At 40.6% G+C, this 18,664-nt stretch overlaps 1 protein-coding gene across 4 annotated transcripts in view; it reads left to right on the top strand.

The window, feature by feature from the left end:
• The window catches only part of Lmo7 (LIM domain 7), a 214,716-nt gene that overhangs the window by 160,481 nt on the left and 35,571 nt on the right, over positions 1-18,664 (top strand). For 2 of the 4 annotated variants that reach the window (XM_036199233.1, XM_036199234.1), the window contains 7 exons: positions 329-527; positions 3,552-3,804; positions 4,691-4,972; positions 6,551-7,270; positions 8,183-8,212; positions 15,731-15,848; positions 17,800-17,942. In XM_036199233.1, coding sequence (XP_036055126.1) covers positions 329-527; positions 3,552-3,804; positions 4,691-4,972; positions 6,551-7,270; positions 8,183-8,212; positions 15,731-15,848; positions 17,800-17,942 — 1,745 coding nt within the window. Of the gene's footprint in view, positions 1-328; positions 528-3,551; positions 3,805-4,690; positions 4,973-6,550; positions 7,271-8,182; positions 8,213-15,730; positions 15,849-17,799; positions 17,943-18,664 lie in introns of those variants that run through there. The other 2 variants (XM_036199232.1, XM_036199235.1) reach the window with 2 other exon arrangements.

The following is an 18,664-nucleotide window of genomic DNA, read 5'->3' on the forward strand; positions in this document are numbered from 1 at the left end:
TCTTTTCTACCAATCAAAAAATATAAACCATTGACCAGCATTTCTAGGCTGTTTTTATTAGTTTTTTATCTGTCTATCTATCTATCTATCTATCTGTCTATCTATCTGTCTATCTTGATTATATAACTTCATTAAATAATCAGGTACCTTCTTAGTATGTGGAATTTTGAATACCCCTATCATATAGTTTGTGTGAAAAAAATGTGCTTTTAACTTTTTTTCCCTTTTGTTGAACAGGGAAATGCCGTCAACTCTCTAATTAATCAGAGCTTGTACACTTCTGAAAGTTCTTGTTCACTCACTGACCCTTGTACAATGTTTCCTTCAGGCACTTGAAGATTCTAGCTGTCTGAAAAGAAGTGGCCGAGACAGCGGCTACGGTGATCTCTGGTGTCCTGACAGAGGAGAATTTCTTGGCCCTCCAGGTAGCCATAGGAGGGAAGATTCCTTTGAAAGCTTGGACTCCTTGGGGTCTAGATCACTGACCAGCTGCTCCTCCGATCTCACGCTCAGAGGTGGGAAGGAAGGTGAGCCGTGTCTTGGGATGTACGTTTATGTTACTTGTTTGTATGTGAAGAGGAAATGGAGGGGAGAAAGTAGAGAATGAGAACTGTTCAAAGATTTCATCAAGATTTTTATTAAATCCACGTGATTAAGTGGTTTTTAATTTTTGTTTTGTTTTTGACTTTTCCCTTCCTCATACCTCATAAGAATGCCAGTTTCCTTTTTTTTTTTTTTTTTTTTTAAACTTCTGTATTTGGACAGTGCTTGTGAGGAGATGGCTCATTGGTTCACTGTGACTGGATTTTTGTCAGTGAGAAACTCTTCAGTTAGAGGCTTAGCAATGGGTATTTAATAAGGCCTGTTAACTCATATGTCTAAATACAAAGCACCTAAGAATCTGTAAACCGTCTATTCTACTTTCCAAGTATTTTTCTTTCTTGTCTTAATTTTATCAGAAAGACTTAAGTATAAAAGAGGAAGAGTTTTTTTTTTAACAGTTTGTCATGGCAAGACTGAGCATACACACATTCACACAAAACCAGTAATGATAAGTAAATTTAAAAAAAAAGGAAATGCATGTCTTATTCCTATCGCTAGTAGATAGTATTAATAGTTTCTGACTAAGCAGGTAGTCTGAATTAGTCTAAGTAGAAACCACAGAGAACATTTCAAATACTGAGGCTACATATAGGTCAGAGATAGAGCATATGGTCAACGTCCATGAGACTCAAGTTTAAACCCCAGCACTTCTAAGACCAGTTTTTTTCCTTTTAAAGTATTTCTGCACTCTAAGCACCATCCTTATCAGGAATTTGAACTCTGACTGTGAACTTGGGCTCCACCTTTGAGGATTTTCAGTTTCTTTTTTGAGGACATAAACATTTTACCCAAGACTTACATTATGCAAAATCTCAAACTCACAAATAGTAAGTTTGTTTCCTAAAAGTCAATGAAGCATGATAACAAAACTAAATTCCTTAACTTTTAGAGCAGTGATTGTGGAAATATGTGAATGGCTCCAGTATTAACCTCTGTAACTGCCACTGTTTTTGTTGGCCGGTTCAGACCGTGGCATGAGTTTTTCAGAGCACAGATGAAAACGATCCTATCTTTAAAGGAAATAAATCTAAGTTTGTAATTCATCCGAGTAATTAAAGTTGTAAACTGAGACTAAAAATCTCGACACACTAGGTTTCTTTTTCCTGACTGAGGAACCTGTGGCATGCTATGTTTGAATTTATGTCTGCCTGTCAAAGACTAGCAGTGGGAATGGTTGAGGGTTTGTGTCATGTGTGGATCTATCACCAAAACAGAGATGCAATGATGCAAGATCTGAGTCTCCTTTGGTATATGGGCCCCAGCCTGGTGTGTGTGATGCAAAGCAGAGGGCCGCAGGGTCACATTGCAAGGGGACCTTGTTTAAGGACTGTAGAGTCTGGGCAGTTGTAAGTAGGGCAGTGAGAGGGAGATGGGTTCCAGAAGAATGACTGTGATGTTTTTGTGATTATTAAACTTCTGCTGCCCACACGATTATAGTGGGTGGTAACCACAATTATGATATTATTTTTAGGATTAGAAGATTGTGCATTTCATGAGTTTTATGTGAAAACATATCAGGAGTGATATTTGTACAAATAAAAATTATATTAGCTAAAAAAATAAGATTTTTAAGTTTAAAATTTCAAAAGCCAACTAGTCTGTGATTTTCAAATTTCATAAGTTGTTTTTGGTAAGGAAAGTCTCTCTCTCTCTCTCTCTCTTTCTCTCTTTCTCTCTTTCTCTCTTCTCTCTCTCTCTCTCTCTCTCTCTCTCTCTCTTTCTCTCTCTCTCCCTCCCTCCCTCCCTCCCTCCCTCCCTCCCTCCCTCCCTCCCTCTCCCCTCTCTCTTTCTCCCTCCTTTATTAGGAAGTGTTATAAAAACAAAAAGCAAAAGAAAACAGAAGTAGCTTAACGACTTCCGGTCTCTCTGACCATGGCTACCAAGCTGTTCTCCCTTGCTGCCCAGACTGTCCTTCCCCCAATTCTGAGACACAGCTGTGTCAGCCCATTTCCTTGGAAGCATATTGGCATTGTTTACTGTACATTCCTGCCTGGCAGGTAATAAAGGCAAGCTGCCTTTAGGTCAGGTTAACCTGGAAGGTGTGCTGAAAGCTGGAAGCTGTGAGCAGAGTTGCCTTCTGTAGCTGGGAAGGAACAAGCAACACTAACCAGCTACCTGTGTTTCATAAATGCACTTGAGGCAGGGCAGGAGAGATAGCTCCATTTGATTTATATGGTTACTCTCTCCATTACCCTGTTTTAAAACATCTGGGCTTGTTAGTTTTTCAACTAGAGAATATATTGTTATTTGAATATCTGTCTGACATTGGGATCTATCCAAAAGGCTCTTTTGTAGTGGTGGTTAAGTTTGCTTTTAAGTACATTTTTAATCACAATTCCTGATTCCCATTATATTTCCTTCGCTTATCAGAGGGAATGTTTTTCGTTCTATGCTCTTGTGTGGGCATAAGCTTTAATTTATTAGGACTTCAGATGTCATCTAGTGTGTCTTCTTTGGTGTAAGATCCTCCTCCAAATGAGTGACCTTACAGGGGTCTATGTGTCCTTGTTGAATCCTTGCAGTCTTCCTTTACTTTCTATGATCGCCTGCCACTTCCTGAAAATCTGAGGGCCTCCTGCCTTGTCTTATGTTACTGAGCTGCCATAGAGTCATGCTATGTCACTCAACTGCTGGATTTGATCACGTGTTAAAATTCAGTGAATTTATGAGGGATCCTGGTGGCCAAGCGGGTTGGGAAGGCACTGAGCCGGGGACTGGGGACTTATCTGTTTATCATGTACGACAGCGGAAGAATGAACTCTGTGCCTCCAGTATGGAAAGCAAGTGCCTCCTCCTGGGTCTTATCACAACTTCTGGGTGAAGTTCTAAAAATATGCCTGCCTTTTAGCAGCAGCACTAGGTTTCCAAGGGAGAAGAGGACATGCTGGGGGAGGGGGGCCCAGCAGGAATCCGCCCCAGAGTAAAGCAAGTTTCCTGTGCCTTTATAGGTTTTGAAAGTGACACAGATTGGGAATTCACATTCAAAATGCAGGACTATAACAAAGATGATATGTCCTATCGAAGGATTTCGGCGATTGAACCAAAGTCTGCTCTACCATTCAACCGCTTCTTGCCTAACAAAAGTAAACAGCCATCCTATGTGCCAGCACCTCTGAGGAAGAAAAGACCAGACAAAAATGAGGATAACAGAAGAAGCTGGGCCAGCCCGGTCTACACAGAAACAGATGGAACATTTTCACGGTAATGTCGTGTGATAGGGTTATGGCGTTCAGAATGCTTTCTGAATTTGTGCGACTATTTAACACGGTTAAGAGACTGGCTCCTCACATGTAGTCAAGACGTATCACTAATGGGGATTCCTTTTCCTACCCCTCTTTTCAGTCATGTGTATGCTGAAGACAGTTGTTCTGTTTCAGGACACCGGCGTCTGATGACTAGGCTGCCCTTTAGACGCATGCCTTCAGCTTACTGGATGGCTGATGTGGTCCGTCGTGAGCCCTGCTGTGTTTCCTTCTGTTAGTTTTCTTTTTTGTTGAGAGTAGTGGACATGAAAAGAAACCCGTAATTTCCCATCAAATTAGCAGAGCAAAGGATGGTCTTTCAAATCCATCTTTCCATATGCTGTGTGGTTCTGTAAGCAGTTCTGACCCTGTTGATGAGCAAAGGTTTGCCTGATGGGATTTTTGGATGACTTAGCCGACTGTAGAGTCCATGTGAAAAGGAGACCTGGGGGTTTCATCTCTCAAACTGCTGCTTTCAACTCTTGTCCTCAAGCATTTTCTCCTGATATGTTAACATCTGGGCTGCACACCCTGATGTTGTCAGAAATATTTGTCCCAGGGCTGGTACCTACCATGCTGCTGATTGGATTGAGAAAGCAACACCCAATCTGTTTGGAATTTGTCTTTCTTTTAACATAGCCTTGTGTATCTAGCTTTTCTCTGACTAAAAGTGAGGTGCTGCTGTAATATCTTAATTTGGTCCTAGGAGCTGTGGTCTTGAGACCGGAAGTTAATTTGCTTCATTCACAGGGGTACAGAGATTGTGAGGTGAAATGCATGCCCTTTGGGTTCTGTACCACACATTGCTCACACAGCACCTTAACGTGGTTGGATATTTTGAACAGTAACCAGAGGAGGACTTGGGGTCCCAAGATGGAGCGCTGGCACACAATCCAAGAAACTTCAACCTCCTCTTGTTATCTGGAAGAGGAGGATGAAAAGATAACGCGCATCCCCAACCTTGTGAAGGATGATCTCTATGTGCGAAAGCTCAGTCCTGTCATGCCAAGTTCAGGGGGCTCTTTTGATCAGTTTCTTCCCAAATGCTGGACCCCAGAAGATATGAACTGGAAAAAAATAAAGAGAGAGACTTATAAGCCATGGTATAAGGAATTCCAGGGATTCAGGTTTGTCTTTGTTGCATGCTCCTGGTCTGGTCCTTGTTCTGTGCCCCAGTCTGGTACATTCTACATTCTGTTTTCTCAATTAGGGACAGAAAAAGGCTTATTTTCCCTCTAACATCTGTAGAACTTTCATAATTTAAAAAAAAGTTTAAATTTAATCCCGAGGGTGGACACGGGGACACATGCCTCGAACCCTAGCACTCTGGAGGCTGAGGTAGGAGGATTAAAAGTTTGAAAGAAGCCTAGGCTTCAAAATAGGACCCTATCTCTAAAAGCAAAAACAAACAAACAAAACAAAAAACAGAAAAGAAAAAGGCTTTTTGACTTACCTTAAACTCACTTCCACCCCTGGGGTCACTTTTTATGTTTATTTAATAAACTGCCTGTGGCTTGTGTTTTTATTATTAAAACACAACATTGACAACAGCATGAAAAAAAACTTCAGATTCTAGACTTTAAGAAGCCCCCTTTTTATATCTAGCTTGGCGTAGATTTCAGAACTTATGTTTCTCTCCGTTTCTTTGTCTGCTTCTCTCACTCCCCTTTTCTCCATGTCACTTCCTGACAGAAGGAATTCTGACTCTGAGGATGAGGACTCAGGCTCTCTCAGAAGCTCCATGATTTTTAGTAGGCTAGAAAAGGCAGAGCATAGGTTAGCCAGCAACTACCAAAGACCTTCACTCTTGCTGGAGCTAGCTACCAAACATGCCATGAGGTCACGGAACACCCCTGCAGCCAGGAGGATCAGTGGTACTTTGGAGGAGTCCAGGTGCACTCTCTGTATGAGTTACTTGCTTGTGGCTGACCTTAGACACCTTGTCTGACTGCTTCTGCTGCTACATTAACCTAGGCCCTGGATGCTGACTCATGGAAGCTTAATGACACGGATAAAGGCAGAGTGTGTCACGTACTGCCTTCTGCATGAGAGTGTTGGCACAAAGTCTATAGGAATCAACATGCTATTAATACAATAATGTGCAAGGTGGTTAATATCTGTATGCACGAATTCTTTGGAAAATCCACTCCAAAAATGCTTTTTAAAATATCTAAATTTACTGTTGTGAGTGGAGAAAGGAAATCCTTCTAGATGGACACTGGAAAGGGCAAGTCTAGAGAATCCAAACTCAAATCACCTCAGGGTCTTTTGTGTGACTCTAGACCACTTTGTTATTTCTACTTACCGTGACGTGCACTGTGGTGTAAAGTATATGCTGGCCAACTCAGCACTTTCTAAGATCATGTGTCCTTCTCTAGAGAGGGGATGAGGGCACCATGGAGAATAGAATTAGGTAGTTGGGACAAGGAGTGGTGCCCATGACTATGCCAGGGGACTTACAGATCCATCCCTTGTCCCTGGCAGTCTTCACATTTCCTTGGAAGTAGAACCTGTTGTTGTTTCTGTAGATGACACCCAGGAAAGTCACAGAGGATGGCATTGAGAATTTGTCTCGTTTGTTATACCCCACTCCCACAGCTCCTAATCATTCACCCCTGATAAGTCCTGCTTTGTAAACTGCTGCCTAATTACCACTCTCCTGTACTTAATCCGATTCTCCCTTCCTTTTTCTTTCTGTGCTTCAGTCCATTTTTATTGCTTCAGGCTCTTCAAACATACTCTGATGACATCTTGTCTTCAGAAACAAGCGTCAAAATCGATCCCACCTCTGGCCCAAGGCTCATAACTCGCAGAAAAAATCCCTCTCACACACCAGGCTATCGAGCAGATGACCTTGAGCTGCCAGCTCTGGATCCTGACTTAGAAAATGATGATTTCTTTGTCAGAAAAACTGGGGCTTTCCATGCAAATCCATGTGTTCTTCGAGCCTTCCAAGACCTTCAAAGGTTCTCTGAGCCAGACGATGCTGTTGAGCGAGATATCATTTTGCAGTGTCGGGAAGGTGAACTTGTACTTCCAGATTTAGAAAAAGATGATATGATTGTTCGTCGGATCCCAGCACAGAAGAAAGAAGTGCCCCTGTCTGGGGCCCCTGATAGATATCAGCCAGTCCCTTTCCCTGAACCCTGGACCCTACCTCCAGAAATTCAAGCGAAATTTCTTTGTGTGCTCGAAAGGACATGCCCACCCAAAGAAAAGAGCAGTGGCTGTAGAGTCCTAGTTCCTTCCTATCGGCAGAAGAGAGACGACATGTTGGCTCGCAAGATCCAGTCTTGGAAGCTGGGGACCGCTGTGCCTCCCATCAGCTTCAAGCCTGGCCCCTGCAGCGAGGCCGATCTGCAGAAGTGGGAGGCCATCCGGGAGGCCAGCAGACTTAGGCACAGGAAGCGGCTGATGGTTGAGAGGTCAGAGTGTGTTTCTGCAAGGATTTGGCTTGTGATCCATGGTCTTGTGTAGATATCCTTATGAAATAAAGAGCCGCATCAGTTTACTCAGCTCTGCATGTTGTGTGACATTTTGAAGCATCCTGTAAAAAAAAAATTACTTGGCTTTGAGAAACTTTTAGTCATTTCATGGAAGAAGTGCAATTCCATATTTACTTGTCTTAGGATGATTTGAGAAGGTATATGCAAAGCTTGCCCCTGGCTTGGAAGTGCCCATCGTTATATTTAAATGTGAAACTGGATACAAATACTTTCTAATTGTGTTTGCAGGTTTTTAATCCTCATGTTTAGTATTTTTGTAGTAGTCTTACTTGTGGTTTGGTTGTATGTGCTTATCATGGTTTGCAGTGTCTTTTATTGAGCTAAATATTTTCCTAAAATATATCACTGCAGATTTCATTTAACTTGATTTTTGTTGTCAATCTAGGTTTCCCAATCAATTTATAGCATTTTTATTTATAATGTTCAGTGCAAGCACCGTTAAAATGCATGAGTCTGTCAGACTGTTTGTAGTGGTGACCGTTTCGGTAACATAAGCCATGCAGCCTTCCGACAGCTGTTCTGTTCACTCTAAGTTGGGAATGGGCAAATTTGACTAGGTTGAATACAGTGAGTGGCCCTAAATCTACTCAAGTCCTGGCAAGAGGAGACCTTGTCTTATGAATTGTTGGCTCAGAATAAATCAAGAAAATGTTGATATTATTTACCTGAGTTTAGGAGATTAAAACTTGAAATGTTAAGAAGTGGGTAAGGACCAACTTGTTCAGATTCGCCCATTTCCAGTTAGACTCAAGTTAAAAATATTGAATGCTTAGAAACTACCATAGCTGGAGAGAGTGACCCTTTTTAATCTTTGGTTTTTTGGTTTCTTAGACTCTTTCAAAAGATTTATGGTGAGAATGGGTAAGTTTTATGGTTCACGTTAAAAATAAATCCACATATTTGTTTGTCTCTTCTGTAACTTACTGCACTGTGTCCTGGCATGTTACTAAATGGGGTGCTATGTGCAGTGCATGGGGCTTTTGTTTACTTTGTATTAATGTTGCAAACTCATAGTAATACTTTTTTATCTAAATGACCAATGCATGAACTGTTATGTAAAGCAATAGTTTTTGCTGTATTAAAATTTAACTCCATCCTTTTTTTTTTCCTTTTCATTTAATGATTGAAAGTAACAAGGGCCTAAGAGGATGTTCATTTTGGTATTTGATTCCTAAAATACACTAAGCTTCTGGTTTCTAGCTGTTGAAGGTCTTCCTCCCACAAACTGTGTTTTAGAAAGTCTGTGATAGGAAAGGACATCACTGCTTGCTTAGTGTAAGAATTCATGTAGCTTGCATAATTCATGTACTTAGCTTATGAGGAGCTTTGTTAGTGGGGATGGTTAATAGTTTTGGGAAATATTTTCAAGGTTCTTGATTAGGGTAGAAAGTTAATTGTAACATGATTGCCTATAAAGAACAAACTAGGCTTTCACAATTATAAAAAATAATCTTGGTAGTTTCCAATGTTGTTACAAGAACTATATTTAAATTATTTCCCGGGTTTTGTCTACTAGTATTTAATATTCATTAGGTAAACATGACTATGTAATATAAAACTAACTTTCTCAACTTTTTCCATTTCTAGACTATTTTAAACTAAGTCATTCATTTTCAATGCAACATCACTAGGCTTTTAGTAACTGTGAAATTTATTGGTAATAGTTTTTAAGGAAGAGAGAGAGAATTGAAAATACCCAATATTTTAATCAGCCTCAGGAGTTGAGTATCTTCCCCTTACTATGTTTTATCTCATTGCTCAGAATCTCTAATTTTAAGAGTTTTTAATAATTTCAGTAGTTTAGAAATTTTAGAAGCTACCAAGATGATGACAAAATTCACTATGACAACTCTAGATACCAAAGATATGATTGAGTGATGGGCAGCCATTACAATTACTCCTTCCAGTGTGGCATGTGAAGGCACATTGTCTCTTCCTCATACAACAGCTTTGTGAGACACACAGGGTCTCATCTGTGAGGGTGAAGAAGTCAGTCTTTGGTATAATACTTCAATATCTGTTCATCAACTTGTCGTAGGAAAGCTGTTGATTTAAAACTTGATTTAAAAGCTCCTTGAGGCTTCAAGCATTTTGAACAACTTTCATGAGGAATTTTCATTTGTAATCACATTTGACTTTGTAGCATAAACACATCTCTGGAACAGTTTTCCTAAAAGGGGTGCAGGTACCAAGAGTCTTAAGTACTTGGGGCATGTAAACACATAACTAACTACCTCTCTGATGTGCCCCTACCTGTTTTTCCTTAGTGTAGGGTTGTTATGTGATTTGAATTACCCCTGGCAATGATTGAATTAGTGCCTAGCTTGCCTGAGGCTGTAGGCTCATTCCCCAGCACTCTGGACCACCCTAACCACAAACACCAATAAAAAAAAGAAAACTTAATTATTCAACCTCAAAATGCTGAGGAATTTTTCTAATCCACAACAGTCAGCAGCAAAGGCTTCTACTAGACAATTCCAAGTAGTTGTTTGGTTATTTGGATAACACAGTGTTTGCTTTAAAAGGCTATTTAAAAAAATCTTCATGCAATGTAGTGCTAAGGTAACTACATGAATAAAGCAACATAATCTGTTAATTGAGACTAATGAATAATACATGACTTGTTAGATAATGGGACTTAATGTATCTTAGAAAATGCTGCTCTGTTTACCAGCAGGTATAGATTTATTTCTTACATTGATTTCCTACAGTGAGATTAAAATATAAATTAAAATTGAATTACTTATAAGAGTTTAATGTACAACTAATTTCACATTTATGCTGGGTGAACTTCCTCCAAAAATAATATAGTGGAAAATCAGTACTGTTTGATATCTTGTAATTAAAAACTAACTGCCCATCATGTGACTATTTCTTTGTGGTAAAGACCAATTTGTAGAGAAATACGTGGTATTTTGTTTTTGTTCTTTGCTTATGAAGTTCTGGCTTGCATTTTATGTGGCTTTTGGTGCTTGTGCATGCTATGGAAGTGTTTTACTAAGCTTTAGTTGGCATGTAACACATTATGTCGATTAAGAAGCTTTCTGTGTGGCTGCCAGTTCTCACATGTGCACCTCTGTGTTGCGTGAATTTCCATTTGTGTGGTGCTATGAAGTTTGGGAATTGGTCGTGTCTGATATAAGCTTGGTACTGACGGTTTGCAAGAATATCAACAATCTTGTAGTGTGGTAACTAGTGAACCCACTATCCGTATCACAAGGAAATGAATGCCAATCACATGTGAATTTGGCAGTCAAAGACAACTAAAGGCAGCTATGTTTTCCTCATAGGGCTTGACCAAATGATTTTGTAGGATTATCAGGACATATCAAGGCAGGCAAAAAGGGAGACAAGTTGACCAGGGTTATTTTCTGCAGATCTTCTTTTTCACCCCAGGTGGCATCTAGTTATATCTAGAATACTTCTCACATTACAGTCAAGTGTGTATGTTATTTACATTCGTGCTTTGTGTGTGTCCTACAACACCCAGGATAGTTCTCTATAGCAAATGATTTTCAGGCTGAAATGCTAATAGTGTTGGTGTTGAGAAACCCAAGTAAGTAGGTAAATCTACAAATGAAAATTCTTTCTTACGTTCTCTTGTTCTACTTGATGGTAATTTCAAAATGTTTCATACAGGTTTTAACAGTTATTGTTCACAAAATCCTAAAGTATCTAATGAAAAATATATACAATTAGATAAATTAACATATTTATAATGCTTTCAAAGGCAGAGATTCTTACCTTACTGTTTTTGAATTTCTGTTTGCTACCCAAGGCTTTGAGTAAATTTATATTTAGGAAAAAGTGTCTTATATTGGCTCTGGACTCTTTCTGCTATAGACCCGTGGTTCTCAACTGTGGGTTGTGACTCCTTTGGGGGTTGAATGACGTTTTCACAGGGGTCGCCTAAGACTTTCAGCAGACTTAGATATTAACATTACAGTTCATAACAGTAGCAAAATTACAGTTACAAAGTAGTGTCAAAGATAACTTTATGGTTGGAAGCCGTCACAACGTGAGGACCTGTGTTAAAGGGTTGCAGCGTTAGGAAGGTTGAGAACCACAGCTATAGACACTCATCTGTAAGTGTACTGAAGCTGGATTTTAGGATAATATTCCTTATTCCCAGCTGAAAGTGTCAGATGCACTGTATGTACAAGGAAAGGAAGAGCAGAATTTTATTTAGTGATTTACAAGTGATTCCTTCCTAAGCGTCTTCCTGTCCTTCCCCAATACTATTAAATTAATTGAAAAGGCAAGATGCTTGTTCCACCTGCATTTTTGGGATGGAAATACAAATGAAGTTGTCAATTAGAGCCTTCAGAATAAGGAAATATAGCCAATTGTAGCAGGCAGTTCTAAGAGAATGATGTGGCTTACCTGGGCATGTCCGTGCTGGGCATGTCCTTTGCAATTTCCTGGATGCTTTCTTCGGTGCTTATCTCAGTTCTGTGAGGCAGACAGGCAGGTGTTATCTGCATTCCGTAGACAGAGATTGTAGCTTTCCCAAGGATGGAGGCTTTCAAGTAGTAGAACCAGACCGGGGCTGTGCCTCATGAGGCACCTCACGGAGACTGCCTGGCAGTGCTGTTGCTACTCAAGGAACTCCTGGGACTTTAATGTCATGTGGTTAATGCTGATAAAGAAAGAAAGACTTCATCTTTGTATTCTAGAAGTTCTAGATTTTATCTGTGCGGTCTGGGGCAACCTTTCTAACTTGAAAGCAGTTGATAGAGTTAGTACCTACGAGTTTCCATTCGGTTCCATCTGCCTTAATAAGGAGTAGTCTATGGCACCAGATTTTTAAGAAGTGTATCAGCACAGCCTTACTTAGTTATCATAACTTAGTGGGTGAGGAGCCAAGGCTGTGAGATGGGAACTGATGTGTGTTCAGTGGGTGAAAGCCTATGTTACAGCTGGGTCTGGCGCTCTCACTTCTTGTCTCTCGCTGGACTCTATGGAGACTACTATGGCATGTACTCCCTGCTTTAAAGGGGGTAACTTTACACACCCCAGGAACAAACTGTGCTCACATCCTTACCTATAAAAAGACTTTTCTACTTGAGCCCATGTTTGGCTCACTTTGTTCATTCTGTGTGCCTCTGGGCTGCTAGGCTTAGCTCAGCACTCAGGCACTAGGGGAGAGAGGCTGTCTTACCTTTGACTGGCACATTATGTGGGAAAGTGCGTAGTGATGCTTCCCAGCCCAGGAGGAGGAAGAGAGTAAGACCAGAAGCCACAGAAGGTTCTGGATTAGTACCAGTGATTCAGCTTTCTACCCACAAAATGATTAGTGGAGTATAAATTAGTGTTTTATTTTTGCTTTGCAGTTGTGCAGCTTCGTGGGTTGCATGTCCAACCTTCCTTCATGTCTTGGATATGCACATTTCCTTCCCATTTCTTACTGAATATATTTTTTTTAACTCAAAAAGCCTCTTTCCTGGTAGGCATGACATCAGTCAGTTTATATTCTCAAATCCACACGATCTAATTTGGTATGTAGTTATACATAGTGAGAGGTATATGATACACGTGTAGGTTCATATATTTTTCTATAGTCATAATTTTATATGTAACTAATTCCATACTCCATCTATGCTATAAAACTTTGGAGAGCAGTTATGCTTTCCCTCAGAGTCAATTCAGAGTTTTCATGTTTGATTACTGTGCTCCAGCTAACCTCATTTTTAGTACAGATACTAAGTGAGTGTATCTGCAGGCACAGTACTGTGCTAATGTTTTCTTTCCAAGAAGCATATGGTTTGTGAGAGAGATGATCTAGGTATGCTTGTACATACTACATAAGATGGAGCCAAGGATTAGTATCATGAAGAATACTATAGCCAACATATGAGAGCAGGTGAGAGAAGAGGCAGTTCACTTTCACATGGAATAGCCACAAAGACTGTATGCAAGTGGTAGAAAGCTATGTAGATCATTGATTGGATATATTTATGGGGTACTCACTATGTGCTGGCCTTTGTTTTAAGCCTAGTGATATATCAGCAAACATAGGTAATTCCTGATCATCTTATAGGACTCAGCAGGCAATAGGGAAGTAAGAATGTCTTAGATGCCAATAAATGTTCAAGGAGAGAGGGTTAGGGTGGGATTGGCCCAGAGATACATTTGCAGGCTCTTGTAGGATGGAAAGAGAAGGAGACACTGAATAACATTTAAGCAGATACTTGGAAGAGAAGTCACATGGCTGTCTAGCTGGATGAGAAGTATTAGGGCAGCTTGAAGAGCAAGGGCAGAAGAGGTGTGAGCATGCGCAAGACAGTCACTTGGCAGAAGGTGAGTGAGACCAGGACACAGTGTTACAAATGAGTGCAGAGAGGCAAGAAGGGACCAGATCATGCCAGACCATACAGGTCTTTGAAGAATTTACTTAGAATTTTGATGGGAAGAAGCTCAAGTCTAGGGTTGGCTGAGTTGTGACCAAGCTCACACTTAAAAAAGCCTCTCCAGCTGCTCTGTTGAGCATGTTGAGCAGGGAGCATGTAGAAGCAGGGAGATCTTTGGGAATCTTTAAGTGGATGATATGATGGTATAGATTAGTATAATGATGAGGAAGAGGTGAGAAATGGTCGGATCCTAGAAATAGAGAGCAGAGGAATTATGGATGGAATAAGTGTTTCAAGAGAAAGGGGAACCGCGGTGACTCCAAGCTTTTTGGTCCCAACTGTGGAAGGATGGAATTGACCTTCCCTGAACTGAGGAAGACAGATGGTGAGCAGGTAACAGTGGAGTGAGCCTAGTCATGATTTTGAGGGGTATTTTAAAAGGCAGAGAGGCACTGGGAGCATTTGAGGAAAGCCTTCTTTGATGATAATTTAAGCAGCTCTTTTGGAAATCCAGAGGAGGGTTGCCTGTGCCTTGATCTAGACTGATGGCAATCAGGATGGAAAGAAAGCGGCATTAAACAAGAAGCTATCTAATTGAAAATGAGGAGAAGAAACAAAAGCAAAAAGTGGTTCTTAGGTTTCAAATGTGGATGATTGAGGGCAGGTACCACCATTAACCCCCACAGAGGAAAAGCAGGCTTGAGATTGGCTACACTAACAATCCCATCATGTTTAGTGAGGTGCAGTTTAAAAAAAAAAAAACCTTTTCAGATAGCATTTCAGCAGGTCCCTTTTCAGTTGAGGTACCTAGGGGTATATTCAAGAATAAATGCCTATTCACAGGGAATTGGAAATGAGTCAAAGAGGGGCATGTCTTAGGCTGTAGCCTCCAGAGTCATTTGCATGGTAGTTACAATTGCATTCCTGAGAGAGAGAGAGAGAGAGAGAGAGAGAGAGAGAGAGAGAGAGAGAGAGAGAGATGTGATAGCAGGACTGGGAAGAATGCGAAACGTAGGTGCCCAAGGATATAATGTAATGTACAATATGGTTAATTACAATGCAATGAACTCAGAAGGACAATAGGAAAAAACATTTCATCTAGCCCACCTCTGAAACTCTGTCACTCTCACTGTCTTACTGCTCTCAGTTCTGACCTGACCCCTGACTTCCTGGGAGGTCTTTTTCACGCATGCAGTCTACACAGAGGTAGTAGTCATATCACAACTCAGTCACTAACTTAAGTGAATCAATCTCTTTACTGCTGAGAAGCAACTGTAAACTCTTTGAGAGTCTGAAGCCTATTAGAAGAGAACAGTTTTTAGGATGGCCTTTAAAATATGTAACAGTAATGGGGAAACACGGTTTGAAAGCCCCACTCTGGCTTCATTTCCTGATTGCACATGTTCATGTACAGGGGTGCAAATTAGCCTATGAGCACTGCCTTTAGGAAGGTGAGGGTAGCTGAGGGTGGTTCTGACAGGCTGTGGGAAACCACCTGTGGTCGCCTGAGAGTCCATCCAGCTGCACACTGGTACAGTAGATCTCAGAGAATCGTTGAGAAGACACAGCACATCTTTTCATGGTGTTGAACTTGAGGAGAAAATATCAGGTAGTCACTCAATTATTTAGCAAATGCCGAGCAAAAACAGCCAAACTTTACTAGGTTATCTTTGAGGGAACATAGTCAAATTCAGATAGGTGGTATTAGTGACCCCTTCAAGATAATCTTACAGTTGACTCCTCTAAATATAAGTACCACATTATTATTTTTAGAACTGTTCAAGGTTACTTTGATCATTTTATAGAAAAAAAAGCATCTCACACCTGAGTTGAATGCCAGGCTCTCGTTTCTGTGCTTTGGAAAAACACCATTTATCTGTGTCGTGCTATTTCAGGGACACTATCACTAAAGCATCTGGGTAGGGCAGAAGATATTTAGGTGGAATTTCTAAATACAAGCCCAGTCTTCATGTGAACCCTCAGGCCAGCCACGAGAACCTTTGTGATTGTAGGCGTTTTTTTGTGACAGGAGCAAGTCCATGAGTGATGTCAGTGCAGAGGATGTTCAGAACCTGCGTCAGCTGCGGTACGAGGAGATGCAGAAAATAAAATCCCAACTGAAAGAACAAGATCAGAAATGGCAGGATGTGAGTATTCTAGAGCTGGGAGGGAGGGGGAGCATGGTGCCCTTCTTGCTTCTCTTAAGGAAGTCAACATACTTAAGAGACAATTTTCCTTGGTGTTTTAGCATTCGGTACAATAGAAAATGTTATACACATTAAACACAAAGTACTGTTATATGTTTTATAGAGCATTGTGAGAATATAGAAGCATGCTTATCTTCTAAGAGACCATGAGTGCTCAAAGAGTGGGAAGTTCCTGCCTAGCAGGATAGTACACTTGCTTATATGGGAGAGTGGGGTCTGACTACTAATTATACCTCTGCTAGAAAAACAGCATTGATCAAGATTGAGATCTCAAGGGAACAGGATTGCTCAGATCTTGGCATGAGTGGGGAGAGGTGAACAGTTCTCAAACTTACTACTTGGAGATTGGGATGAAATACAACTCAGAGTAATATTTTGGCTGAAGTCAGTATCTAATGTGATTCAAAATAACTGTTTCAGGAGAGCTGGCATATCCAAGTGTTTGTAGACTTAACCTTTATCCTGAATCTTAAAGAAGAAAGTATAAGCCTTTTAGTTGACTATAGTGATTATTATAAGCTGTGGGAGTGTAAGGAACTGTAATAGACACACCACACTCCTAAGCCCATAGAAGTTGGAGCACAGCTTCTTGGTAAGAGAGCTGAGTGACAGCGTGAGCAAAAGCACTGGAGAAAGCCAGTCTTAATGTCCAAAGCTATTACATTCCTAAACTTCAGTGCCCTCTTGTATGAAACTTAGTTGAATGATCAAGAAACAACACATAGGGCTCGGTGTCATAACATGTGCGTGATGCTCTAACTTCATCCCCAATCCCTGTAAAAACCAGTAAAGAATTAAGTGTTACTTTGCTGAAATACACAATGAGTTTTTTTGGTAAGAAAATCATTATCAAAGTGGGCTACCCATTAGGTGAGAGCAAATGAATATTTTGGACACGATTTCTTTTGGTTTGAGATTGGTTTAAAGTAGTTTGAAAAGCAGGATTGGTCCTGTCTGTCCCCAAAGTTTAGTAGGCAGACTTGCTTTCTAAGCCCTGGGTGAGGTCTGGTTTGGTCTGAGACCTTTGGTATACTTCCCTTTGGACTGAGATTTCTCTTGGAATCCTTAGTATGGTATTTCTCTGATTTGGAAATGGAGAAATATTTGTAGTATTCAAAACGCCTTCAAACGCTTGGTGTCACAACCAGCTTATGTAACTAGGTAATACCTGCACTAGATAGATTATCCAGGCTGATTTAGAACACGTTTCTGGAGATGTGGGAAACAAGTATGAGCTTGTGCGTATATGATGTTCCCTGTTCTCTCCCAGGTGGACTATATTCTCTGAAATCATGGGCAGTCCAATGTGATTTGTGATCTTCTCTTCTGTAGGTAGAACTGACTTTCCTTTAGGCCCCTCATTCTTCTCAGAAGACCTGTCCACTAGGCATTGACCTCTATGCATAGTCTACCTTGTTGAGGGGAAGCACATCTTAGGCATTTGTGTGTTTCTGGGGATTAAACTAGATATTAATAAGATAGACCATTTACTTGAACTGGACTGTTACAGGGACATTTCTGTCCCTCTCATAGCAAGCCTGTGAATTGGGTTTGGAGTGCTATGAAATTGAGTTTGAGATACTTCCTGATCAATCTGATTTAGTACTTAATTGCAAGCATGTAGCATTCTTTGGGAAATGGACATTGATGTGATACTTTCATGGATAACAAAAGTGGGAACTCTTATTAGGTCAGGGTTTTCTAGCAGGCACATGAAATAAAGGCTTGGTGCAGAAACACTGGCTATAAAAAGCAAAATTAGGGCATCTTGGCACAAGTGGGAGTGAGCATTTGCAGTGGTGTAACAGGATACTCCAGCATGTTCTCGCTGCTGTGAGGAAAGGGTGTGTAGAAATTCAGGTATGACCGGGCTGGTGTGATTTCTTGTCAGGACCTTGCAAAATGGAAAAGTCGTCGGAAGAGTTACACTTCGGATCTGCAGAAGAAAAAGGAGGAGAGAGAAGAGATTGAAAAGCAGGCACTTGAGAAGTCTGACCGAAGCTCCAAGACGTTTAGGGAAATGCTGCAGGACAGGTAAGGGGCTGGACCCTCCTCGTGTTTGGAGATCCCCGTGTCAGAAATGGAGGCTCTGCATGCAGTGGGATATGTGGTGACCAATTTTAAACTGTAAACACGTATGTACCGAAGCAGCCAGGGTTTTGTTCTGAAGCACTGAAACAATATTGCTGAGCTAGAGATCTGGATTAACAAAAAACTATTACTTAGAATTGGTGAGTAGTGTTCTTTCTTTGTCTCACACTGTGTGCTCTTCTGTAGGAGGAGGGGTTATTCACTGTATGTGACACCAAAACCAAACAAAACAAAATAAACCCCCACTGGTTTTTCTCCTTTTAAAGAGAGCTTAACAGAGTAGAGCATCGAGTAGTCAAATAAAACCAACTTTTACCTTTAAATGAATTTTATGAACTATAACAGATCTTTGTTAAATTTTACTGGTAGGGAATAAATTATACTTAAAGGAAGTCTATGCAAGCGTGGATGTGTGGGTTTATTCTTTGTGTTGAAATAGCAGGATAAAAGTGAAATTTAAACTTTCATGTGAGTACTTAACTGTGTGGACCTGGAGGAGATGGATAGATCAGAGAGAAAGCAAATATTGCTTTAAAAATAATGTCGCAAAGGAAATATGCTGGCAGGTGAAGTTAGACAAAGCTCCTTTGTGTCCGAAATGCCATTGCTGAAGAGTTTCATTCACTTCAATACAGCAGTTAGCTAGGGAGGTAGGGACTCCCCAC

Source organism: Onychomys torridus, chromosome 9, assembly GCF_903995425.1.
Source record: "Onychomys torridus chromosome 9, mOncTor1.1, whole genome shotgun sequence".
In the NCBI taxonomy this organism is placed as follows: Eukaryota; Metazoa; Chordata; class Mammalia; order Rodentia; family Cricetidae; genus Onychomys; species Onychomys torridus.